Source organism: Sylvia atricapilla, chromosome 3 (genome assembly GCF_009819655.1).
Source record: "Sylvia atricapilla isolate bSylAtr1 chromosome 3, bSylAtr1.pri, whole genome shotgun sequence".
NCBI classification, from domain to species: domain Eukaryota; kingdom Metazoa; phylum Chordata; class Aves; order Passeriformes; family Sylviidae; genus Sylvia; species Sylvia atricapilla.
Genome location: NC_089142.1, coordinates 60,465,171 through 60,492,482, shown reverse-complemented (window position 1 = coordinate 60,492,482; position 27,312 = coordinate 60,465,171). Strand labels below are relative to the sequence as shown.

General features: G+C 39.9%; 1 protein-coding gene across 6 annotated transcripts in view; it reads right to left on the bottom strand.

The window, feature by feature from the left end:
* ARID1B (AT-rich interaction domain 1B) overlaps positions 1 to 27,312 on the bottom strand; it is a 323,744-nt gene that overhangs the window by 66,506 nt on the left and 229,926 nt on the right. For all 6 annotated transcript variants that reach the window (XM_066315514.1, XM_066315519.1, XM_066315515.1 and 3 more), the window contains one exon: positions 14,794 to 14,883. In XM_066315514.1, coding sequence (XP_066171611.1) covers positions 14,794 to 14,883 — 90 coding nt within the window. The remainder of the gene's footprint in view (positions 1 to 14,793; positions 14,884 to 27,312) is intronic.

Genomic DNA, 27,312 nt, shown 5'->3' with positions numbered 1-27,312 from the left:
AAACACATCTCCAAGTCAGCAATGATGTCTCAACCGCCAAAACCTGTACATAAGGTTTGAAAATCATTACTTGTAAATGAAGACAGGGCAGTCCTGCTTAGTTACAAATGGGTATTAATTTTAAAATCAAAACAACCTTTAGAGGAAAAAATTAAAGGCAATTAAATACATTACCTAATTATCAGTACTAAGGAATTTGCCTGATGACTTATGGTGGGAGTATCACATCTTCCAAAATTATACATCGCTACCAAAATGCCTCACTTCAATGAACTCACCAGAGCTAAAATATACCTCTATGTGAAGACCAGTGATACCAACCAGAAATAACAGTTGTTTTGCTATGTATTTGTACTCTAGGTCCTTCTTCTAGTCTTTCCCCTGCACATTCCACCACATTCTCTCCTTTTTTCCCCGTTTGTAAATGTATTACTGAATCCCTATTTAACTTAAGATTCAAAAGCTACAGCAAGAGACCTAGTGAAACAGTATCAAATTTTGAAGTTTCACATGAAGGAACAGAACTAAGCCTATTAAATGAAGGAAGAAGAGGGTTTTGTGGGGGAGTTTTAAAGTTCTCATGAACTGGGAAAAATCCTGCAATCCTGCCCATGAAATGTCTATGTAGGAATGCTGGTTTTCTGATGTTTTATACCTGGAAAGGTTTTAGTGCTGCTTTGAATGTTGAAGAGGATGTGCTGGCAAAATTTAGGATTTTTTTTTATTTCTGGAGGAAATCCTCTTTCTTTCCTGTTCTGCTCACATATTAAATTTCATCTTTCCATTTCCCTGCGAGGCAAAACCTGCACATGCCACAGGCCAGCTCTGGCTGTGCTGCCACCGTGCTGGGTGAGCCCGGGGTGTGGCACAAAAGGATGACTCTCCCACAGGGCCAGGGTGTCCTCTCACTGGTTAGCACCCAACATCACTCCCACTCCAGACACTCAATGCCTCATTAATGAAGACAGGTAATTTTTTCTGAGCCACATCCAGACATGTGATCAAACTCGTAACCGAAAACATTGAGGTGAAGGTTGTAAGAAGAAAAAGCAGGAGATGAGATGACTTTGCACCCCTTGTGCCCAGTTCTTTTGTGCTATGAACAGCTCAACCCATATTGTGCTAAAACTCCAACTGCAGGATTTGGCAGAATATGCAGCAATTTTTCCTGATCTTCGTGCAAGCCCCAAGACAAGGAACTTGATCACACCTGAACTGCAAAGTCAGAGCCTGGCACTTGCTCTGGAGGTAGAGCAGACATTGAGACATGACACAGCAAAAAACTGAGTGCAAAATGGCAGCTTGGAAACTGGTCTGTACTGACTGGAAAACTCCACACTTTTGCAAAGGAAAACTTGCATGACCTTCTCCATTTAGCTTTATGCTAAAACAGACCCCTTCATTTTTAAAACAGTTCCACTCTGGGCGCAGCTCTTCTCACAAAGCCTATATCTTCTGCTAACAGTGCTGTAATTTAGAAACCTACTACAATCATGTGTCTGTACAAAATAAATGCCAATGCTCCCGACACACACCATATATACTCTTGTGGGATCCATTTGAACGAAAAAAATTGTACTGAATACACTAAGATTTTTATTATACAGACAGTAAAGTTACTCCTGTGTCTAGTACAGAAGTGAGGTGTTCAGCTCTAAATCTACATGAGGTAACTTTACAAACATTGCATTAGCGATTAAGGTTTTTCAGCCCCATTATTACTGCAAGCAGTACTTTTCTTAACACCACAAGGAAGGGTGAGACACTGAACAGCTACTGGTACAGTAACTTCCAGTAGTGATGCAGAGGGACTACTGGTTGTTGAAGCTAATGGACTAATGTCTAATGAAAAACATGGAGATTATCAATTTTAAGCAGCTCTGCTGTTGTCAAAAAGGTTTCTCAAGTGACCACAGTAATATGTAAGTAAAAGTTTCTACTCAAATGACCTCTTCTTCAGTAAACTCGTCCTCATTCATTTCGGATGCTGAGGAATGGACTGCACAGCTATGTGTACACTCATAAATAAAACATGCCAGGAGGAGAGTGGGACACCTGTGTCCATCCAGATAAACCTTCCTACTCAGTCCTGGTAATCTTATCTGTATGACTTCTGTGCACAGCCCCTTGTCCTGCCTTATCTATGGTCTGGGCTGTGGCTCAGGGAGCAATGGCCAAAACCAAGCCTGGGGCATGCCAGTAACTCAATAGCAGAGATAACTGTGTGATACTGCTCAAACTCATGCTCTAGCCTTAGTTTAATAAAGATGTTGATTAGCACAACAAAAAACGAACACACTCCTAAACTGTTTTTGATGTGAGGCATGAGTTTCATCATCTCAGAGGGTGTAGGATTCCTCTCAAATCAAGGCTGGCTTTGCTATCTTCTCTTGAAGGAAGATAAAGAATTAAGGAAAAGGCATCCTTAAATTCAGGAAGAGTATCTGTGCTATACTATGTTCTGTTACTGTCTGTATGGTACACTGAAGCATGGCATTAAAACAGGAAATGCCCTAATTTCCTGCCAGAGAGCAGAGGAGTCCTTTCAGCTACAGATGAGATGTGGAATAGCAAAGAACAGTTCTTATTCTGATCTGGATTCCACTGCAACATAGAGGAGTCTATCCTCATCAGCCTGCATGAGAGCCCAGTCAACATCCAGAGATCAGTGCATGAGTTTGAAGTGTTTTAAATACTCACAGAAAGCTCAGATGTCTTAGAGAGAAAAGGGTTCCCGGTCAACACATTAACATTCATGCATCATAAAGAAAAAAAAAACATCAATTCTAAAAATCTTACCAGAAATGAAAGGGAGCAGCTGGCATACATTCATTTTTCCTTATTTACACACATTTTCCCTAGTGTTCAACTTCATTTTATAGCTGATACAGAAAGAAATAAATTTTCTTTCCAGAAAATTAGATCTAAGATAAAGTTTTCTTCTGTAAAGAATGAAAGTAGGATTACATTAGAGGTGCACGGGAGTAATGGCAGTGAAGTGATTTAACAGCCAGACTGCATCTGACATGTCAACCCCTGTGACAACAAGGTGGGTTGTTTCGTCTTTTAAACTGCTAGGAAACAGCTATGAATTAAGCCTTTAAAAATTGCACTGGCTACATACTCATCAGTGAGCAAATCTACTCCCTTCCCTTAATATTAATGATAAAAAGAGGTGGAAGTGATGCTTTACTTGCCATCACAACAAAAGATTACTTATTGAAAAAACATCTGAGTGGGTTTTGGCAAACTAAGCTATTTCAGAAGTAGTTGAATAAAGTGATGCTGGCAGAAGCATTCTCTTCCTTTTTTGTTAGCTTTTATACTACGTTTACATACGTGAAGAATGACTGTATTAAAAACCATTCTAACATTGCATAGTAATCTCTGCAGGTTTTATTTGTTGTTGTTGTTGTTTTTTGGGTTTTTTTTGTTCTCAGTGGAAGAGTAGCATACTATTAACAATTATCAAACCATAACAGTAATAAAATATGTTTGCATGTTCAAATTGAACATACATAGAGTGTTTAAAAATGGTCAGGTAGCATTTTATTTTTCTTCTTTCTTTTTAGCAAAATAAAAAAAAAAACAACAATCAATGCTTATGAGAGAAGCATTTCTGCTCCTTTGATGACGGAAAAGACAAAAATGAAGCTTCTGGTGTTCTAAAGAGCACTAACACCTGGCAATACACATTGTATAACTAATACCACCTATGATCCTTTTTGAAAAATATTTAAAACCTCATCATTCCCTCAGGCATATGTATACAGAAAACAGATGTACAACAGTAAATTACTAAAGCTTCATGAAATTATGCACTAAGGTTGTCTTACATTTGTACATTGACCAATACAAACCCATCTGTTTCTTGAATACTATCACCTTAGCACTACCCATGAAAAACACCCACTGAACGTGCTGGCTGCTGCCGTAAAATCTCAGATGGATTCTTTTGATATTTTAAAATCTTGGCTTGAATATGAAAAAACCTTACAGAAAAGCAGAAGCTCAAACAGAAAGGAAGTGACTGCAAAGGAAGAGTTTATTGCACATCAGTTGATGGACAGCAACTGTCTACTGGAACACACTTAACCCACGGTCAATGAGAGGTCTTTTGATTTAGCCAGGAGGAGTCCATCGATTTTGATGAATGAATTAAACCTGGAAACATGTGCAACACTTACTCATTTTAAGCTCACCAAAACTTTGGAGTTTACACTGATAGCACATCATCATTAACTTACACACCTGATCAATAAAAAATGAGGAAAGGTACAATGTGCAACAGCATATTGTAAAAACAAACTTACCAAGAAAAAAAATACACTGGGCTACAGCTTATTCTAGAAGGGCATGCTTAGTGACAGAGCTTGGGACCAGAAGAACTGAGAAACCTTTCTGAGTAAAGAACAAGGAAGTTCCCCTTGTTCAATGGCAAAGGCTGAAGAAAGGGCTATTACTAGCTAGATAGGCTTAATACTCTGAAAATCATGGAATAAGAAAAGTGGAAACAGATAGGATGCATACACTGATCATCAACTAATTAGAGAAAAAATAATATAAAATCCAGTACTTATGAATCAGCTTGAAAGAATTAAGTATGTGAACAGATATTTTCCACTACTTCTAAAGGAAAAACTTGTGTGTGGGGAGAAACATAAGAATTTCCAATGCTTGGTATTTTAGCAAGGCACTGGTCAGTACCCTGGAGAAAAAACCCCAAATGTTTGCACACCCATGACACAAGTTTTTGGCAGACTTTCCTTCCTCAGACAGCAGTTGGAGTTGTATCCACTCTCTCAGGATTTTCACCAGAGTACACAACAGATCTGTGACAGATCTAAAGCAGTGACTCCCAAATCTAGCTGATCTGTGCATAAACAACACTGAGACAGATGTGTCAGGGTAAAGCTAAATAAATGAAAAGCATTATTATGTGATTTGGCACCCTGCTAGCACGGCAGGATGCTGAGGAACGTCACAGTCACAACGAAACTCTGCCTGGCCCATCCGCTTCAGATGGCAAGGACAGCTCAGGAAGGCTTTGGACTGGTGAACCATGCCTGGGTTTTTTCCCAGCTAAACATGCCCATGGTCAGCACCTCAGAGCACTGCAAGGAAACATCCAACAGAATACAATTCACACGTTAATTAAGCTTTCTAGTAATTGAAAGAGTTGGTTATTCTCACGTAAGCCTGTGATACCAGAACCCTTAATATGCAACCAAGTTGTCTGCAGATGGTACTTGAACATCTTCAAATGGTGTGGTTGAACCTGGAGATGTGTGGCTTACGGACACAGCAGGAGCTAAGAAAGCACAGTTGTACCACTGCTTACAGGGGGCCAGCTCTACCTGGCCATAAACTACTTACTGTCACTGGCAAAGGATGGCCTGGTACCTACCCCTAAGGTGCTACTTAAAATAAACACTGAAAAGGACACAGTGAGAGAGATTTAGGTACTGGGAAAAAATCTAAGCAGACAAAAATGTTATACAGGTCTAAACAAATAACAGCAATTAAGAAACTGGGGAAGGTTTGACCCATGTACCAGAAAACAAACCAAGTGAATCAAGTGGCACAAAAAACCGCTGGTACCTAGAGCAAGCAGGCGCAAGATTTCTTCACATTCAAGATACTTCAGATCCTATTTTCATTTTGCAGAAAGCGACTGTATTAACACGTGCCCAGATCTATGTTTGACACATGAAATGCGTCTGACTGAGCAATACACGTCACAAGGTGTTGGGTTGGTGAGCATGAGCGGCTTGCAGTGTCAATCTCATTTATAATAATAACGTCAATCTCATTTATAGTAATACTAATTATCAATATTCCTGTCCAGTTAATAGGCAGATAAAAGAAATAAAAAAGTCAACTAAATAAAATACCTGCACTGCACCAATACAGTATCTTTGGATTTAGTATTTAATAAAAGTTATTAAAAATATTTTAAATTTCTTGTTTCTTTCTTCAATCACATTATATTTAAAAAAAAAAAAAAAAAAAAAAAAGTCCCAAAATGTTTTTAGGAGAAAGTTCTTTGAGAAAAAAGAGCAAATGCTTGCACATACATGATACAGTTTTTGGCAAACTTTCCTTCCTCAAACATTCACTCTCTCAGTTCTTCTGAGAACTCCTCTTCTTCTAATGAACTCTTCTTCTAATTAGAAGTTCTTCTAATGTTTCTCCATTAACCATGAAAAAACATAATCAAATTTCTACACTGAGCTCTTTTTTTCAGCCCACATAAAAACCCACATAAACCTTGCCAGCTTCTCCAAGTCCATCAGAGCACCACTAAAACCATCTGCAGCTCTCCAGGCTAGAGTAACAGTGACATGATTTCCCTTTGGTATCTGGACAATTTATTTTCACAATGGCATCTGCTAATATCTGCAGTAGAAGTACCACATTTCTTCACACCCATTCAACAAAGAATGTTTCTTTGCTTATGTGAAACAGCAGTAAAGGAAAATATCACCATAGCAAAATTAGGATTTCCTGCAAAGATCACTGCAGTATTTCTCGTTTCCACAAAAAGGCCAATGTTCTGTTTAAGAAAAAGTGCTGGACTGGTTTCATTTTTCTTTAAAATTATTTTCTTATTATGTTTTAATATCTATCTTACATTCTCCTCACTGTTTATTTGTCTGACTGCTTCTCTTCACAATGTGAATAGCTTTGGGGAAGATGGAAACTAATGACCTAGCTAAGGTTTTAACCCAGACCCCCTAGTGTTTTACCAGCTGTGCTATTAGGTTAACTGGCTGAATCTCCTCTGCTTCTCTCTCTGATATTACAAAACCCAGTCTATGTATAGCATGCAATAATGTTTAAATTTTTCCCACCCCTAAACCTCCCTCTGCTACTGCCTAGCCTTGAAATTCATATAATCTATCATTGATAAATTAGAATCTGGGGAAGGATCAGACAGATTACCCAGATGGTAGCCGGGGAAGAAATATCCAACCTTTCCTAATGCAAACCTTGCATAATGCTCTCTGATGCAAATTTTAACTGGTACACTGAGGACAAAGAAGGAAAGACATTTGTGGGGATGTTCATGCACAGACTAAACAAATAACACATTGCTCATCCACCATTTTACACATAATTTTTTACTGTAATATACCCTACACAAGATGCTTTTTCTATAGTGTTTGAAAAACCAGGGTCACAGTGACTTGCAGTACAAAAGCTCACACCCTGCCCTCCCAGCTGCCGCCAAATGGAATCCTGAATTTCAGTAGGTAGCTTGGGATGCTGGAATTAATCTCAGAAGCAACATGAAAAACCCGAGGAGTCTGTCTGCTTTGCACAATCAACATTTGTCTAAGTTTTGCTAATAACGCGCGCACTTAGGAAAACCATGGAGGAGAGAGAGCAAGGAAGGAACAGCAGTTTATAATGTGTAATGTGCAAAGCCTGCAGGCTTAATGGTCTAAACTCCAGGTTTAAAAATTTTACCTTCCCCAGAGACTGCTGTTCAAAGGTTCCCTGAATCAACTCAGATCTTCCTTTACATGAAGTAAATACACTGAATATTACTGTATTTGTTTTGTGGACAATACTAAAATATATGTGATGTGTCTTCTGTTGAACACATGTAAAGTAAATAATACTGTTTCTTTCAAAAACACAAAACCCATGTGTTGTCCTCAGTCCCAAAGTGCCTTTGCCTCAGTCTTATTTTTACCATGATTTATGATTTGACTGATTTTTTCCTTTCCATGATTTGCAGCTGTTCCCTGATGAGTGTTTATTCTTTTGGGATCCTTTGGGATGGTAGGAATTATCCAGTGTTAGCTATTAATATACACATGATATAGATTTCAATTCACTGTTGTGTATATTAGTTTAAACAGACATAAAGGGTCTTAGATCAGACGCTGTTTATCTTTACAGAAGCTTCACAAGAAGGTTAAGTTAGGTGCTGAGGAAGTAGAGTGTCCTGACAACCTCGGTGCTGTTGAACAGGCAGACCACTGGTAGCTCCCAATTTATAGGCCACAATGGGAAGCTCTCCCAGGCACAGGAGTCATACCCAGTAACTTTACATCAAGCATGTGACAGCAACATCGACTGTCACTCTGTCAAGTTCTCCATCAGTAACTGCTGTAGCTTATCTCGCTCCCTGAGCCCAGAGGCAGGGAATTTGATGGCTGCCTAATGAAGTCAGTGGAAACTTTTCTATTGAGAAGTCTCTCTGCTGGCAACTATATAAACTCCCTCAGAATAAGTCAATTCTGCTCCCTAATCTCAAAAAGAGAATCCCCAATTTAGTTTAAAAAATGAAATAAAGATTCATCTCCAAGTATAACAAGATTTAACAACAGCAAGAAGAGTGCAATGACCAACTGCTAGTATACAAAACTTATTTGTTGAGGCCTGACTCTGGGTTTTGATTGTACAGATACTATTACCTATTTCACATCCTACTCCTGCAGTTTTGCTGTCTCCCAGAGCACGGCTTACCGTATGTAAATCATACCCTTTTGTCCTTTGATTCTTCTTGCAGATGGTCTGCTATACTGCTATATATTTAGTATAGGCCACAACTAATCAGATCAACCTAAAGCTGAGACTGGCTGGTGTATGTCTGAAATCCAAGAGCAGTCTGGAACTAGCATCCTGAAATGGCGATGGACTTCTTTAAGAATTAACCTGTTTTGGCAGAGTAACATAGTTTCTAATACTTCTGGGCAAGAAAAGCATATTTTCCTGAAACACCTGAGAGACAAAGACACAAAACTATGCACCCCATAGCTCAGAGAGGAAAATAGTAACTTTTCATCCCAGTGATGTTGATTACTAATCAAAGAAGACATATTCTAAGTTTTTTTGCCATGCATTGTTAATCAAAATAGCAAAGAAAAATAGCATGTACACATTAAAAAAAACCTGCTTATCACACTGACATTACATTTCAGTGCACTTCCACTTTTACAGCCCAATTAAAAATACAGAGGTAAAAACGAATGATGTCCTGATCTTTTTAAAAGACTGTTGATAAATTTAGCACTCACTAATTTGAGAAAGTAATGTAGCTTTTTGAGTCACCAAAAAAGCTCAGTGCCCAGCTTTACTGCACGGCTCTGCCTTCACATACAGACCTGCTCCGTGTACTCCTGTGCATCATGTTCCTACTCCATCACGCATCTTGAGATAAAAAGGGATGTTTTACAGAGCTGGCGTGACAGTTTCAGCTATAACCTGCTTTTCCTCCTTACGTGATGCACTTTTTCTGCTTGTTGAGGGCACAGTTCCTCTAACCCCAGTTTTCTGGGCATGATTTCCGCCCAGCCTGGCAGAGTGCTCCTGCATACCAGACAGAGCTCAGCTCCCCTGCACTGACCCACTTGGAGAACGCTGTGTGCAGAAGAGGCACTCAAACATACCTGTGGCTTTGCACTCTATGCATGTCTCAAGCATCTTTCTTTAAGAGCCTGAAACACTTCAGTCTACATCAAGTAAACTTATTACCAAGTCTGATTTAACCTTAAGTGGTGTCATCGTTAACATGGCAAGCAGAAGAATGTTAATGACAAGAATCATTTTATTCTCTAGCTCCTCAGTGCTCTGAATAGATCCCAAATCCCCAAATGAGAGCAAAAAACGTATTCTCAGGGAAAAAGTCTTTTTAAGATCTTAAAGCAGACTACAGTATCTTTTTTGTTGCAATAAGAATTCTTTGATCTATTTTCTTCCTTCTGGTTTCTCTTCTTAAGAAGAAAATAGATTTCAGGGAAAAGAATCTCTACCATCCAATGTCAGTATTAAGCCATAAATGTGATCAGGAATTGTAGGTGCAAAGCACCTGATTGGCATTCTGTGTCTTCCACACAAGCAAAAACATTTATATTTCCTTAGAAGAAAATGCATGACAGTGGAATTTATGTAATGACTATGTACAAATAAGCATGCCCAGAAAATAGTTAAAGGGGAGAAAAATACCTGTATGAAACCTAATGGGCAAATTAGGAAATTTTAGTTACAGGAATTCAGTTGCTACTTAGTGTTTGTAGGGAAGCACAAAGAGAACATCAAAATGCCTGATCACATCCCATCTGTTACAACCTCTCACTGGATAACATCTTGACTGCCAAAAAAGCTATTTAAATTTACTACATTGCAGCTACTGATAAATATCACTTCTGTGAAGATCTAATACTAAATAAGGACAAGATCTGAGGATAAACCTTACAAGCAGCAGTGTCAAAAAGATCCAAATTTTGCTTAGTGTAACACCTGTACTCTCTTAAGAGCATGCAGTTTCTTACTCCTTGTCCCCGACTGTGATATGTTTTTAATAGAGCACACAACTGTACAACACTCCTCAAAAGCTGGATGTCAACAACAGAACGAAATAAAAGGTGAACAGAAAGAATGACATAAAAAAAGAAAAAAAAAAACGAAAAGGTACGAGGAGAAGGTGATAGAGAAGGCGGCAACTTCTATTCAACAATTTTGGAGGTGATTACTCCAGGCACTGTCCACACAGATCTGACAGGCGCAGAATGCTGCCATGAAACTGCCTCCAGCAACGGAATACATTTTCCAGCACATCACAGCAGCTGCAACGGCATCAATTCTGCTTGCAATCCATGTCCAAAAAGAAAAGTTCTCAGTGGTCCTATTTCAGCATATCTCAAGGACTAATTAAATCCTCATTACTATCTTCTAATTATTCCAGTGCTCTGGGATTTCACTCCGCAAGTCCCCAATGGTGCATTAGATGAAAAGGGTTAAATAACCTGTGTTGATTTTGAGACTCCAGATCTATTTCAGACCTTTAGCATATCATCAGCATTATCATGAATATTTAACTATGTACCGCTGTGAAAATTATAAGGGGAAAACAATTAAAGATTTTTTAAAAATTAATTCTGACCCATATACATTTGCACTAATAAATAAGGCTTCTTTAAGTATCCCCATTATGAGAGTGCTTGCTAGAGTGATAATGTGAAGTCATTAACTGTTTTCATTAAATTCAATGGTTTTCAGGAGCTCCCAATTCACTATTTTAATATAAGACTGAAACCTGACATCTACATACCCAACTGCATAAGCATGAAAACACTATTTAAAAGCAGGTAAGTTTTCTAAGCTTTTTCAGAATTACACAAGGAACCATTCATTCCTGCAGGGGTAAAAGTGCCTATTTCAACATTATTATGACAAATACCTTCCTAACAGTGCTTGCACAGGTTAGTGTTCATATAAGTAGACAGAAATCTCCATTACATTACAAACGTAAGAATGAGCGTATAAGCTAATGGCCAGGATGAAGGTTTCTTTTTCAGGCTGCAGCTTCAGGAAACCAATTTAGAGGGTCAATTGGGATATGCTGGGCTTCTATTTGATCCCTAGAAATAGCTTCTAACTCATTGAGCAGTTCTGGCTACTAAAGACATCCACAAAGTACAGCTTCCAAAACCCAAACAAATAAGTAGATATAGCTGAACACAGGGAACTCAAGTGGCTGTGTACCTCAAGTATTTGCTGAATGATTATGACAGCTGAGGTATTACTGCTGCCCTACCTCCGGGGCTGATGCAAAAAGAGTTTATAAAGAGCTCTGACTTCAGTAAACACAAAATATCAAATCTCTACTTTTGATCATATAAAGAAAAGTCTGGAGTAGATCTACTAGAAATGGAGAGCAAGATGTGCATCCCCCTTCCTCCCAAAACCAGCAAGTTTTGATGACTACCTCAATTAGTCATGACTACACTGTCGTGGTAGCCCCAAGTAATGGCAATTGTTGGGATTCAGCAGCAGTTAAACACCCTCTTGCTTCTCCAAGAGACTTCTGACACCAGTCTGTCTCCCCAGCTGCCCGGCTCCAGCAATTCTTGAAGATGTATGTGACTTGGCTTCAAGCCCCACTGCTTTCCAAGTCACATGAGCTAAGAAAGAGGTTATGTACATAAAATAAATGCAATTTCTTGTTTCTTAGGTAGACAATGTGTGTTGGTAGAACTAAAACCATTTCACTGGTTGGGCATCAAACAACAGTGGCCAGTTACTGGCTGTGGGACAAGAATGGAAGTGCCTATAAAGCAGGCTACATTTACACTGAGCAGGTCACAAAAAAAATTAAAAATTAATTTTTAAAAGTAAGCATTTTAATGCTTATTACAAAAAGTATGAAATAAGCGATACAAAAGGAGGAGCACAAAAGAATCCAATCCCCCAAGAAACTCCTATTACTCTATATATGCACTACATTACTAGTCCCCTACTTTCACACACAAAATGTACATATAAAAATGTGGTCACTGCTTCATGCTGCATTGTGAGATGGGATGTAGAGTCTTAGGCAGACAAATATAAATATCCCAGTAGGGTGCTGAGTAACCATGGAGAGCACGGTAAAATATATTCCAATACTTAAACAATAAAATAAGTAAGCGTAAACTAAATGGTTCAAGGGCAGTATCCAAACGTGCTACAGCTCAGGCTCCACCCATTGGGTAACCTTCGGGAGAGCTGGTAAATAACAATGTTGTTCAGGTACTGAGAGCAGAGGATTCTGCTCAAGCAATGATTAGTGGTCTTTTGGTCATCCAATTCTCTCTCTAAACAAGGAAAGAAATGCTAGACAAAGTGCAAAAAGAAACAACATTACCTTATCCTATGAAGGGTCTCTGGGGCTTTTGTTTTCATTTTCTTTTTTTTTTCCCTCTTTTTTTTGGAGAAAGTGTATCAGTAAGCCGAGAGTTTAAATTACTGTAACAGATGCCCAAGGATCAGGTGTCCTTAGCAGCAACGATTTTCTGCTCAGGTTTTTATCAGTAAATGACAAGCACCTTCTCTTTGAGTCCCCATCATTCCCCCTCCTTCCTTTCTTCAAGTTCTGTGGAAACCAGTTCAAGCAAGCAAAGGAATCAACTAATGTAACAGCCTTTTTAAAAGGTGAAGTTTTCCATTTCAAAGGAGCCTCTAATCAATGACAGGGCACAAAAGGGAATGCACGCATGTTTATGCGTGTACAGCACAGACTTTAGAGAAGCTTTGGGGAACATGTTCTGCAAAATCAATACAACCTAGCTAGTTACAAATTTTAAATCTCCTCCATGAAAAAAATGGACTTCTTGTACAAGCTGGGTCACAAGGATCATGCATACTACACCAGATTTTGCATATGAAGTGTGCAAAACATGCAACACTCCTAAACACACTTTCTCTAAGAACACACCTACAACTCTCACTGCAGAGAGGAAAAAAACAAACTAAATCAATCTGTAAATTTTAGTTCTCTCACTGTCACTTACTTGTTTGACTTCCCAATCATGGCATCTGTCTTCTGTTTTACTTCTGAATATCTGTCTGCCTCTCCTGACCATACACTGAACCCCCCGTTTGTTCTACGGCAGAACAGAGAGGTTCGACATTTCCAGCTCTGTGAGATCTGCATAACTTGTCCCCCAAAGCCAGGTGAGGAACACACACTGCAGAAATAATTATTGAGCACTGTAACATTTTATGCCAAGACTCAGTTGTGCCAGGAAATGCACACATCTTTCCAAGATGTTTGGGTCTTCAAAGCCTCCATCTGATCCATTCCTGCTGCCTTGTGACACTTCAATCCCACAAAGCATCATACATTTGTATTGGGTATTGAGGCCATTCTTTTTTTCACCAAACATGTACATTATTCTGAATTTTTTTAAATGGGAAAATAAGTCCCCACACTAACAAATGAGTATAAAGAATGACTGAAAAGCAAACAAAACAAATGAGCATGGAATTCTGTATTTCATGTTCCCATTAATCAGCATTCCTGGAGGAGGAGACATTCAACCCAGAAAAATAGCAAAAATTAAGACTCTCTGCTCTTCTTTGTGAGTTCTCTTAGCTCCTCCTGGATGCTATCCCAGAAATTTGTCATTCTGTGAGTTCAACTTGTTTCACTGTGAGAAAACTTCTAGTATTTATGGTATCCCCATATGGTGCTACTTGGGATATTTCTGGAAGCAAGACATTTTAGGAGGGGCATTTCATAAATAACTCCATGTTTATCACAGTTATCATGTGTCTGTTTTGCAAGCCTGTCACTGGCACATGTTAACCACTGCACTGCCCAGTTTACAGCAGTTGATCGCACGTATGGCCACACAACGAAGCTGTGACAATTATCTTCCATGAGCCAGGGCGAAAGGGGGTGAAAGGAAAAGGGCTTACAGTTTATAAAAGGTAACTGTAACTTAAAAATGCTCTGCTTATTTTTGTGAGCATATGGTAGGGAGCACCCTTTTAGAACAGTGCTCTTTCCTGCAAGGTTTTCCATAGCAAGATTTCCAAATGTTTGAACCATTTGACCTAAATATTTGATTTCCTTTTATATTTAAAGATATTTTTATCCTAGAACTGGCTAGAGGAGTATTGTGTCCATGCAAAGATATTAAAGGTGACAATTTTAAGAACAGTAGCAAAACTGATCCTAGTTAGCACTCTTTCTCTACATCTTAATTCCAAGATAGACAACAAAGAGCTGTATTCTCCAGGACATGACTCAAGTATTTACAGAAACTGCCTTTATACCCTGGGCATTCACTGTATTTTGAGAAAACCCTGTTTTCAATTATAGTTTGGTAAAACCTGCTATTCAGTTGCTCTTTCCCCGGAGATGGAAACCCCCCAAGCTTTTTACAACGAAGACTGTCATTATTTTCCCTGGGAAAAGAAAAGAAATACCAGGAAATCTCACAGTGCTAATGTGCAACTTAAAATGAAGGCTGCATTTGGCACCAACTGAAAAGTTCCCAACACCTAACAAACCTCGGTCCTGTGGCATTGGTGACTGGCTCAAGGCAGGGTGGGAGCTGGATTCTGACTGGCTGCCAGGAGGCTGCGGAGGCATCTGACTGCCTGTAACACACAGAGAGAAAAGGGAAAACACACTTGCTTTTAGCATTTCAGTGCACAAAACCAAGCTTTGCTGCATTTTTCAACCACTCAACATCAAAGAAAATACCAGCTGTATAAGGTAAGGACAGAGCTCAACAGGTCTAGCTTTTTTCATACGTTTTTCTGTTTTTTTCCTTTTCATTTTTGAAACCCATGGAGGAAACATGCACAAACACATTTAGCAACACGCATGGTGAAATGTTCAATTTCGCACTGAGTGAGCTCCCAACCTCACCAACATGATCCAATTTATAGCTGCAAATCTCTTGACACATATTTCTGTTAGGGAGTTTAACAAAATCCAAGTCTGCTAAACAATAGGGCTCATCCTGCCTAGCTTAAACTGGCCTCCAGCCAGGCAGACATGGACTGCTGCCAACAATATTACCAATGAAAAATTCGGTCAATACAAAAATGACTAACAACAACAGTTTAAAAAGTATTTCAATGAATCAGTGGTTTTAATATTGTGTGAATGTCCATGTAGAATATGGGAATAAAGAATAACATGTAGGCACAAGTGGTGAAAGTGAATGTTTGAAAGAGATCAGACAGAAAAGGGGTATCTTGTTATTCAAATAAAAGCTAAGGGAAGTTATTTATTAAAATAAGTAGCCGGAACAGACACATCCATTTTTACGACCTTGCTCAAAAGACATCCACTGCTGTCTACCCACCCAAACAAGCAGAGCAGTCCCAGAGGCTCAGAACACAAAACGTTCCCTTTCAGTGCTAATGGATAATAAGGCAGATGCTTATTGCACTGATGCAAGTCACCCCTCTGGGTCACCATTCAACACGTGTGAAGCAGAGAGGTCCATCTTACCACCCTCCCAATGCCTCAGGGACCTCAAGCTTAAGAGTCAACCTGCCCCAGCCTGAGCAGGAGGAAGAATGAGACCTGGACATCCTCTAGGACTCCTCTTTGCTCTAGGTCTGAGACATGCCTGCTTGTGACAGCCCAAGAGGCTTGAAGACCACCTCAGGTTAGGCAGCAAATACATACTTTAAGCAGTTAGACACTTGTAGTGATGAGCACAGTATAAATAGCAGCAGAGAGAATTATATCCCTCATGCTCAGAAACTGTTCAGATTGTTTTCCATTTGAAAGAAATGGAAAGAATAAAAACACAGGCAATAGATTTGTGCCTGCTGAGACTCATTTCCTCCTGCTCAGCAGCTGCCCCTGTGCAGTGGCAGGAGCAAGAGTCCTGAGGACAGTCCTGGCACTGGGAGCCGGGCTGACAGCGGGCAGCAGAGGCTGCCCTTTAGAGCAACCAAGGGCCCGAGCTGGACAGAAACGCAGGAAAGCAAAAGCATCTGCTCTGCCCCATCCACTTCCCGCCCCAAAGCCACCGGCTCTCAGCACCAACTCTGAAGAAAGGCCAGAATGATACAGAACAAAGAGAAAATCTGTAAAATGTGGAGTGTAACCACTGCCTGGCTATTCAGATGAGGTGCTTCTGCACTAAAAACATGACAGTCAACATTACCGGGAGCAGCTGTGACAAGTGTCTCAGAGATGCAAATGCTGGACCAGAGGCAGAGTTGTTCCTCCAAAAGACCAAACATGCCACTCAGCGCCCAAGGCTTTGGGTTTCACGGCCCATTCACAAACTCTGAGGCGTATGACAATAATAATGACAAATTCCAGCTTATGTTTTCATGTCACTCAAGAGCAGGCTGGGAGTTGGTAAGTGCCTGCATTATAATGAAAGCTTTCGGCTTGACAGGAAGGATTCAGTGACTCAAGACTGTAAACAAACAGCATTTCCATGTTAACGCAGGGCACTGCCACTTCCACTGTGTATGCCCCAGGCACCGCTACCAGAGAGAGCACTTCAAGTAGATGGGAACCATCTAAGATTCCAACAAACATTAAAAAAAAAAAAAAAAAAAAAAAAGGCAGGGATGTTCTGACTGCACTGCACAGCTCTCAGCAGGATCCTCCTTTAGGTGGACACATGGCAAGTTTGAGAGAAGCTATAGTGCAGAGAATATCTATGATAGGCAACAAATTTTGCATATTATAGACAGTGTCTGGGTTTTTTTTACACTGATAGTAACATCAGTTACCTGGCTGATGCCTTATCCTGCACAAGCAAAATATTCAATCACAGACCAGTAAAATCAAGGTGTAGAAGAGTACCTGTACAAGTTTTACAAAGAAATCAGTTTCCTCCACATTCTCAGTCAATACAGACTCTGAAGTCTTGCAGATTCATTGGAATTATCAGAATCTGCAAACATTAATGCTATTTTTTTCAGTGTACTTCTGATTTTTTTTCTTTATTAAATAAACTGTAAAGCAACAGTTTTGTTTCAGAAAGAAAAAACGATTTCATAAACGTGACCAACTCAGCACATACTCTAACAAGTAACCAACTTTCAAGAGAAGCATCCACTCGGCTAATTATCAGTGGGTGCTACAGATTATCCAGGTGCTGGACATGAAGGTAGTGCATCAAAATGTTTTCAATCGAGCTGCCATTTTATTCTTAGAAGTGATGTGAAAGGTAAAAGGAGGTTAAGCACCCAAATACCTTTGAAGACTTGAACTGAACTCTTAATTTGGGTATCTAACTCCTATTGATTGGGAGCTGATGACAGGCCTTTAAAACCTTTGAAGATCTTGTCTGCCATGCTTTTTAAGTTTCTTTGTCATGAAAAGAAATGACCTTAAAGATTTTCCATTTCTTTCCTTTAAATGATAGTAATCCTTTTCTCTTTCAACCAGTATTGCAGCTGTGTTTCTTGCAAGACACTTTAGGTAATACCTGAACAGACTTTTCTATTTTATTAGGGAAGGAAAACTTCTACAAAAGAAAAATAACCATTTTTAGTTTTTAACATGACTTTTACAGCTATTTAAGAGAGAAAAGAAATCCAGTTTGTTTTTTTTTTTTTTCACTGACAGACTACTGCCTCCTTTGACCCAGTGATACACAAAAGGAAGTTTAAACAGGGATGACTTTCCCCCATGTTTTGTATACCACTGTTGCCACATTGGTGAGATACTCCACCTGCCAAAATGTATGCAAAGTACTAGGATACTACAGATGTTTCACAATACTACTATTATGCAAAACCACAGAAAATGCAATAATGCATGTTAAAAGGATAGACGCTGCCACGCTAGTTCCTTCCCCTATATTTAACAGAGGAGCAAAATGCTATTCAAATGTCTATAGCTATCTAGTAAAATTAGTTGTTAAAACTACTGAAACCAGCAGTCTACCGAATATAGTATCTGCTATTTAGTATTAAAAAAAATCAGCTGAAGAGGTAAGGGAATTTAAAAATGCATAATACTATATTTGTAAGCGGGTTTTCAATTTTTTAAATTATGTCAAATGCTTTTAAATTTTTTCACTTTGAAAATCTTCCCTTCAAATGGAGTCAAGAGAGACTGCATACGTTTGGCAAAGACATACTGAGAAAAGTATTAAATAGCAACTGCATTATGGCTATAGCCATGCAGTTGAACTGTAAAAAGTAAATTCCTTAGGGCCAGCATAGCAAGCAAGAGCAGACCTTTGATATTCTGCTGAGGAGGGTCCGTACAGTCCACATCAGCGATGTTTTGAAACATGCTGAGGGCTCTCTGCTCCCGTCACTGTAATGATACTGGAGGATGCTCGGCTGTGACACCCTCCACCAGCTGGACAATACCTCACAGAATTATGCCTGAAAAATTGAGTGAAGAAAACGTTTTGGTGATAACAGGTTCCCTCTGGGAAATAACCAGTAAAGGACAGAAGGAGGGATATAAGCACAGGAATTTTAAGATGCATGAGGAACTGGAGGGCGGAGGACAGCCTGAAAATGGAACAGTAGGCTGAAGGAAAGGCTGAAGGAAAGGCAGAAGTTACAGATCTTGTGGGTTGTCTTTGGGACAACTGCCAATCTAATTTAGGAATTGAAAGCTATGACTGGATTAATGGCATTGACTGATACAAAGTAGGGAATATTAGTCAATACAAAAGATGATCAAAATGCTACCTAAGAAACTCTTGGGACTACCTTTTGGCTTAGAGTATTAAAAATCAAAGCATTTCTATACATGGATCAGAACCAGGCCTTTTATAACTGAAAAGTTGTAGGTTATCAGGTAGACATGGGAGGGGAAAAGGAAGGAAAAATATCTGTTGACCTAGGTCATAGACTACAAACAGCTATAACTAACCATGTCATGCACACTCAAAGAAACAAATTTATCACTAGGATAAATTAGGAAGATTGTTTACAGTAGAGGTAAGACAATACAACATCACTGCTGATGTGTCACTGGTGAGCCCTCATAGGGACAAACCCAGAAAGCCTAATGCAAACTGGAATGGGAACCAGCTACCAGCATGAAATCACAGAAAGCTCAAAGTGTGAGTATTATTTAGTACGACAAAAACTAGAGCTGGAATTTTCTGACTTCTTTCTAAAATATATATTTGAGGCTAAATATCAGGGAGGAAAAAGAGCGTGATGATGTTTAGGAGGATAATTAAGCCATTACTGGAACTTGAAACAACTTTGTTTTAGGAATAATGAGGTCCTGAAAATCTAGTGATTAAGATGAAATGTGATAAAATAATAGGATAATCATCACACAGTCAATGTTTCAATAAAGGCTCACAGACCAGAAGAGACATTCCAGGTCTCGGATCCCTACATCAGAATAAGTAGGCTTCTATATGGGACTGTTTCAAATGAGCTTTTCAGGAAATTGGAAGTGAGGTGCAAATGACCTCAAAGGAAAGAAATTTTTCTATGGGTAGCATAAAGGGAAACTGGTCATGTGTTTTGTGTTATCTCTTTCATCTTATAAAGCCTATGACCCCTTAAGAATAAAGATTATTTTCTTCCTTAATTTATGCATTGTAGCAAAGCTTCCTGTTGTAACAATAGTATTTTTAAAATTACTTATTCATTCAAGTAAAAAGCAAGGGTTGTCTGCATAGTCTCTCAAATTAAGATGTGCAAAATATCAAAACCCTCCTCCTATCTATGCAGCAATCTGAGTGCAGATGTTTTAAAAGGCCCGAGACATGAAGACCCTCTCAGGCAATGCAGAGTGAAGCACACTCAGACCAAGCCTTCTGGCTCTGCTCAGCACCAAAATGCAGCTAATAACCCCTTACAACACGGGTAATCCACTGCAGCCTGCTTACCAAGACAACTTCCACCTCCCTGACCCAGGAACTTGGGACAAAATCCAGAACCTTCCTGCCTTGGAATGCTTTTGGTGGCTGGCTGAGAAGCTCACTGAAGGCGAGACTGCAAGAAGCTGGTTTGTTCCATTGTAGCCACACAAAGCTTCTGTACAAGCTTCTAAACTAAAAGCTTATCAACTTATGCCAGATTTACGGACGCTCTACATCATAAAGTGTTATCAAGATTGTTGTCAGACTTAGCCCTGATTTTCCATATGACCTCTTAAAACAAATGTATCGTGCTTCAAAGACACAAGATTCCCTAACATACGTGAGTATCACAATCCATGTAAAATCAACAGAAGTAAAACCCCCCACTTTGCTTCCCATGAAAACGCAAAATTCTCAGACTACCAACACTTGAAAGTTACACTCTCACCTTCTTTTTCCTATCAATATCACACTCACCAGATCAAGAATGGGATTCTGGGTAAGTTTCAAAGAAACCACTGTAACTTAAGTGCTAAACTGCTCTCAAAGCTCCATTAAAAAAAGGAACAATGAACAAAGGGGCCTGCAGAACTCCAGCTCTGACTTTTCTCCACACAAATGCAAAAGCATAAACATCCTTATTTCATGAGTAGAAGCTACTTGTTTGACAAGGTATAACATTTAATTCAAAGCAAAGTTGACTGACCAGATGAGGTAGCTACTCAATATTTTGTTTCATCCTCATTACTCAGCATGTAGTCCCACAGTATTACTTACGGAACACCATCCAAATGTCATCTGTACTACAGAATAATTCATTATATTATGGACTTCAAAAAAAGAGAATTAGGTAGCTGAAACTGGGGTCCGTTAAATTAGACATCCAAGATTTACTTCCAGGTTGTGTAACCTCTGAGTAAGGTATGAAGACTGTAACAAATACTCAGGAGAATGAAGTGAAAGAATTGTTAGTACTGACTGAATTGACAATGGTTTTGGTGGCAAGGGGCAGAAAGAAAATATATTGCCCTCCAAGGCCAAAGTTCTTTTTGCTCTGGAGGGGAAGGGAGAGCAGCAGCAGGCACTGCCAAACAGGTCTGTTTCATCCATGGCCCATCCAGAAGTCACTTCGGTGCTTGGACCAAAGTGAAGCATTTTGTCCTGAGATTTTGGAAATAAGCCAAAAATAAGCTGTCAAAGGGAATCTTTGGAAGAATGCAACTCACCCAAATAATAAGTGGCTTTCCAGTAGGTCACAGCAAGCACCTGCCTGCCTGAGGACTATTACTTTCCAACAAATTCCAAAATTCTGCTGCAAACCAGGAAGGCAGTAGAGCTCCTCAAAATTAAGGATGCATCATTTAATTACTTGTATAAGCAAAGGCATCAGCCAGTCTAAATCTAGGAATCACTGCTTCTCTATCCTCAGTAATACCCACCCCAGACCTGTAATTTCACTTTGTAGTTATGAGAAGTTTCATTTGGGGGAATCAAATTCTTTCTGCTTTCACCTCTGCCTAACTCCACATCTATTTAATGCATTATTTCCACTAAGCTTGGGAGAGTTTCCAGCCAAGGATATTTCTGCTGGAGGCCTGTCCAGAATGGTGCAGCCCAGGATAGCAACCAGTTAAATCTTTTCTAATCCCCACATTCAGAAACGATGGTTCACAGCGGCTGGCGTGCAGGAACTGAATAGAGCAGGGAAGCTCATATTTCTCTCACCAGGCCAAATTAATAAAAACAAAACCCGATTTCTCCTTCTCGTTTTCCTATTCTTCCTGTTCCCCAATATTTTTCCTCTTTCAAACATTTTTTTTCTTTTTTTTTTTTGTTTGAGAAGCCTAATGTTTGGCTGCCTTCTGAAGAAATGGGCACAGTGACAGATGAAAGGCCGTATTCATCGCCTAATTCAGAATAGGGAAAAACCGACTGCTGTGCATTTAAGATTCTAACAACCTTGCAATTTTGTAGAGCCGTTTTCCCCAACCCGTTCTTTTGAAGAAATCTGCTTTTATTCTGTTAATAACTAACCACAGTTGCAGCAGCATGGATCCGATTAGCAGTTCTTACGCTACAAAGGGGGTTGGGGGGAGGCTGTGAACAGGGTTGCCAATTTGTCCACCTGGGTCCCCAGAAGAAAGATTAGATGAGGTGCTTGCTCCTTTCTTCCCCACTCGCTCGCTGTTCTGCACTAGACAGACCTCTTCAAAGCACAGCCACTGACTTAATTTCTTTTTTTCCCCCTCTAAAGTCTCGTTTAACCACCCCTCCACATGTTTTGCACTCTGTCACTGCGTCCCTCCAAAGTGATGGCGTGAATTGGGATGAGAGGGGTTGGGAGAGGCTGCAGCCACAGCTTGCCAGCACTTTCTCTCACACCTCTACAGGGCCTCTGAATTGCTTTAAGATTTTGAAAATTGTATTTTCTTATAGTTTTGAAAAAAATGCCTATGTTCTTTAGGGAATGATCCAGACCCTGTAGTCATACTGCGTTTTTTTATTCTGGCCTTTTAATCCTTCCATAAAAATGGTAGTTTTGCTTGCATTTGGACCGAAGTAGAAGATTCTAAAGGCTAGTATGGATTTAATAATCTGTAATTACTTAGGACACATCATTACATGTTTGTAGTAATTACATGTAATGCAAAAAGCATATACTTCAGCTAGAGAAAAACCATTCTCAAATTTTTTATAAAATGTCAATTAAACAGAATATAAACTGTAATTGATGCAAGTGCTAAATACCTAAAAGCTCCTAACAAAGGAGAGGGTAGTATTTCTTTCTTATATTTCGCTCATTTCTTCCTTCCAGAAATGAAACCTACCCTGCCACACACCTGAAACTTAAAACCTCAGAATTCTATTTAGGGATTTAAACCAAGTTCCAAAAGGAAGAATTTTTCATTATCAGTGCTCGTTCTCTAGACTGTATTTATAACTAGGAGGAGATTTTTTTTCTCTTAAGCTGTTCCTCATTGTGTCACCTGCATTCAAGAGCCTGAGAAGCACAACAGATGTAGCAGACATACATTTCTAAAATTCGCCACCTAATAAAAACCTTAACTCCTAACTTTAACATTGCCAAATTTTAACCAAACCACAGATCAATTTTCATTTACGACATCTGCAGTGTGAAAACATGCAAGATACAAAAGGAAGGGTGAATGTGATGTGAAATTGCTGTTTCTTATCCATATCTCTTTTCCCTTGATCCAGGTAAGTTTAAGAATTTCTCAGAATCAGGCAGCATTAACTTGGAAGACCATCAAGAATGGAGTGTGAGTTCTCCCTGCTCCTCTCGGCTCTCTCAATTCTAGCAAGCAGGAAAACTGGAGCAGCGCTACGTGGCAATGAGCTATTTAGCTAGTCCTGCCTGCTACTGCTCATAGTAGATCACTGTCTCTGATTAAAGAGCATTTTAGTAGCAAAATGTATGTGCTCTCACTAATACTACCCTCAAAAGGAACAAATCCTCAGCTAATCTAGTTTTTCTTATTGTGTTATATTGCATATTACACAGCCCTGGTCTCAGCAATTCTCAGGGAGGAGGGAGAAAAGGGCAAGCTGAATGCATAAAGGATAAAAGCACCTTGAGGCAAACCTGCTTCCAAAAACCATTTGGTGGGTCTGATCTCCCTAGAAGACAAGATCTATCATGCCATATTTCATCTCGCCCGACAACGATAAGCTCCAAAGACCGGTGCGGAAGCGAAGCAATTCTTCATGTATTTTTAATCAACCGAGAACTTTCATCTGGAGAGCTCCCTCCGCAAGGTCACACGCACCACGCACGGCCACGTGCCTCTCATGCAGTTTGCAAACACCAACTCCTATGTCAGCTTCTGTTTGGAAGGGGGAGTATTAACATTAGCAACTCCTGGTTATATCATTTATAAACATGCAGATGTGGATTATTAAAGATTAATGCATTTTGGGATTGGTGTCGGCATTCCGTTTGTCTCACGCCGAAACCAATTCTGTTCTTCATTAGTCAACGACAACCCACATCACCCTGTTGTGGAAGAGAAATCAAAGGTGCAAGCGTGAATTGAGAATAAGTGATGAAACTGATTACTAAGAAACTTAACGGCTGTAATCAATCAACACATCACAATAATTTGAGTCCACTGTTATCTGAAGATGGGGAACAAACAGAAAAGCTTGCCAACGGAGTGAATTGTTCTTTTGTGTTTGCTTTCTAAAAACCCACTTTGCAATTTGACTTCCCTATCTACCTACAGAGCGATGCTGTCAAAGGGCTGTTCAAATCTTTCAAGTCACAGTTCAAGCTGCATGAATTTTGTCTCTAAGGAGGAGAAAGGATATCTTGCTTTTCATTAATTTTTAAAAAAATTATTATCTGGAGATAGTGAAAATGTTCTTCTTTTGAGGCACAAAATTAATTCAAGCCATATTTGCAATTGTTCAGACTCCTTCTTCTAAGGAGGGACACACCACGTATCTGTCTAGTCAAGTCTGACACTAACTATGAAGCATGAAGGCCACTTTAAATATCTCTCATGGCAGTGATACATAGTCCACTGAAAAACTGAAAACTGCAGCAGCCTATCCCATGACAGAAACCAAACATCTTATGACATTTATGCTCTATTTTATCTAGGTATAACAACCATCTGTCAACAACAACAAAAACACACTGATGCAGACGTGAGAGACTTTTCCCATTTGCTCATCAATCACTGCTTAGTATTGCAAGGGACAAGGGAGTGAGAGACAACCTTTTAATTTATTATAAAACGCAAATTAATGCCTGATTTGCCAACACAAAGAAAGAGAGACAATCTACATCTGTGTAGCCAAATAATGACAGAATAAAAAAACCCCAAACATACAAAACCAAACACACGCCATTTTATATTTGATAAAAACAAAAGTGGGTTGAGGAAAAAAAAAGAAATGCCTAAGTTAATGATCAAACGTAAACAGTAATTGTCCAAGGATGGCCTTAAAACATGCATCTAAAACTAACAACAAACATACCTGTCAAATCTTGGCCGCTGTGGTTAACTATATTTGAATTTTGTTACATGAAGCAGAGCACATGCATAATTATGCAAACATGTTAATTGGATTTCAACAGCCCTCGTACTCTAGATGGATTTGTACCAGCAGGGTGCTACCAGTGACTCACAGAGCTACAAGAAGTGGCCTGTGTACGTGCGCTGCCACAGTGTCCACAGCAGCAGATGCCCCACCATGCTGGCTGCTCAGCCATTGCCAGGATGGGGGGAACAGGCCTGGCAGGAATCAGCAAAGAGGACAAACCAGATACGGGGCAGAGCACAGCTATGGGGACGTGAACACTACTGATCTGGCCATCTGTGGGAGAGTGCTGGACAACTCTCAGTGCAGGACCCTTCAGGGAGTTCAGTCCATAGGGCAGAAATGTTTGGCACTGGCTTAACACAGGAACTGAAAACTAAAACTGCAACGTGTAACTGTGAAACATAAACACTGACACACTAGATATTAAACAAGTGAAACCACTTAAAACTAAACCCCATAAACTACCCATAAAAAATAACCACCCAAGGTATACTTTTTTTGTGTGATTTACTGTTTTTCTATCTGATGTTTAACTTTGGGCCAATAAAAACCAGCAGGTTGGTGCTGATGGAATATGAAACCCTCTGTCATCACAAAAACTGAACAGGAGGAACTTGAACAGTGTGTCTCTGTCTCTTTTCATCTCCTGCACCTGTTCTCGAAAGACCACCTCTGCAGAGAAGGACACCTCCCTGATCTCTGGCAACATGGCAAGTAAGGCAGGAGTTTTTATAGTGCCTTTTGCAGCATAGGCTCTCCTCACGAAACCTGATTGAGACTATTTAGTTATTTCATGAAGCCTTGAGACAACAGATTATTCATCAGTTGTGACCTGGGCTGAATTCTAATAGGTATCACAGGCTAGACACTCCCTGTGCTAGAAGCAATGCCTTGAGCTAGACTGCTTTACAATTTGCTTATTTCTTCATCCTTTAAAAAGACAGAAACACTCTAAATGTTGTTCAAACCATTCAAAAGAAAGGGTTTAAAACTACTACAATGTGAAACAATTCACATATTTTATTCATAAGCATTCTAGATTTGCAAAACTGCTGATTAGATATTTTGTGCACAATAAGTGATTAAGAACATAGCTACGTCAATGGCATTTTGTGTTTTGGCTTTTTTCTGGTCTGGATGCCAATGAACAGCATGCATCTTCCTTGCAACAAGCTGTTGCAAGATTTTTGCCTCCGGAGAAGCCAAGGGAGAAACATTGATAGATGTGTTAAAATAATCTTTCTAGACAGGGGGATCATATCCATTTTACAAGGATATAATCCCTTCTTGTTTTGCACTTACTTTAGGGTATTTAAAACTTTAACAAAAAGCACACTACTACAAATTCATAGATTCATACATTTGTTTGGGTTGGAAGGGATCTAAAAGTTCATCTGGTTCCAACCCTGCTCCCCCCTGTCATGGGTAGGGACACCTTCCACTAGACCAGGCTGCTCAAAGCCTCATCCAACCTGGCCCGGAACACTTTTAGGGATGGGGCACTGATAGATTTTCTGGGCAACCTGTTCCAGTGCCTCACTACTCTTACAGTGAAGAACCTCTTCCCAGTATCTAATATAAACCTCCTTTCAATGTAAAACCATTCCCCTTGACCTATTACTCATGTCCTTTCCAACAGTTCCTCTCTAGTCTTCCTGTAAGCCACCTGTAAGTGCTGGAAGGCTGCCTGCCTTCAAGGAGCCTTCTCTTCCTCAGGCTGAACAATCTCAGTTCTCTCAAGCTGTCTTCTAGAAGAGGTGCTCCAGCTCTCTCATTACCTTCATGGCCCTTCCCTGGACCCGCTCTAACTTCGGTTCTGCTTCTATTGGGACCCCCAGAGCTGGATGCAGAACTTCAGGTAGGGTCTCACCAGAGCAGAGGGGCAGAATCCCCTCCCTCACACTGATGGCCATGCTATTTTTGATGCAAAAGGCTGGCTCTCTAGGCTACAAGTTCACACTGCTGGGTCATGCTGAACACCTCCACCAACACCGCCAAATCCTTCTCCCTAGGGCTGCTCTCAATCCATTCTCTGCCCAGTCAGTATCTGTTCGGATTGCCCTGACCCAGGTGCTGGACCTTGCACTTGGCCTTGTTGAGCTTCATGAGGTTCACACAGTCCCACCTCTCAAGCCTGTCCAGGTCCCTGTGGATGCCATCCGTTCCCTCCGTGTGTCGAGTG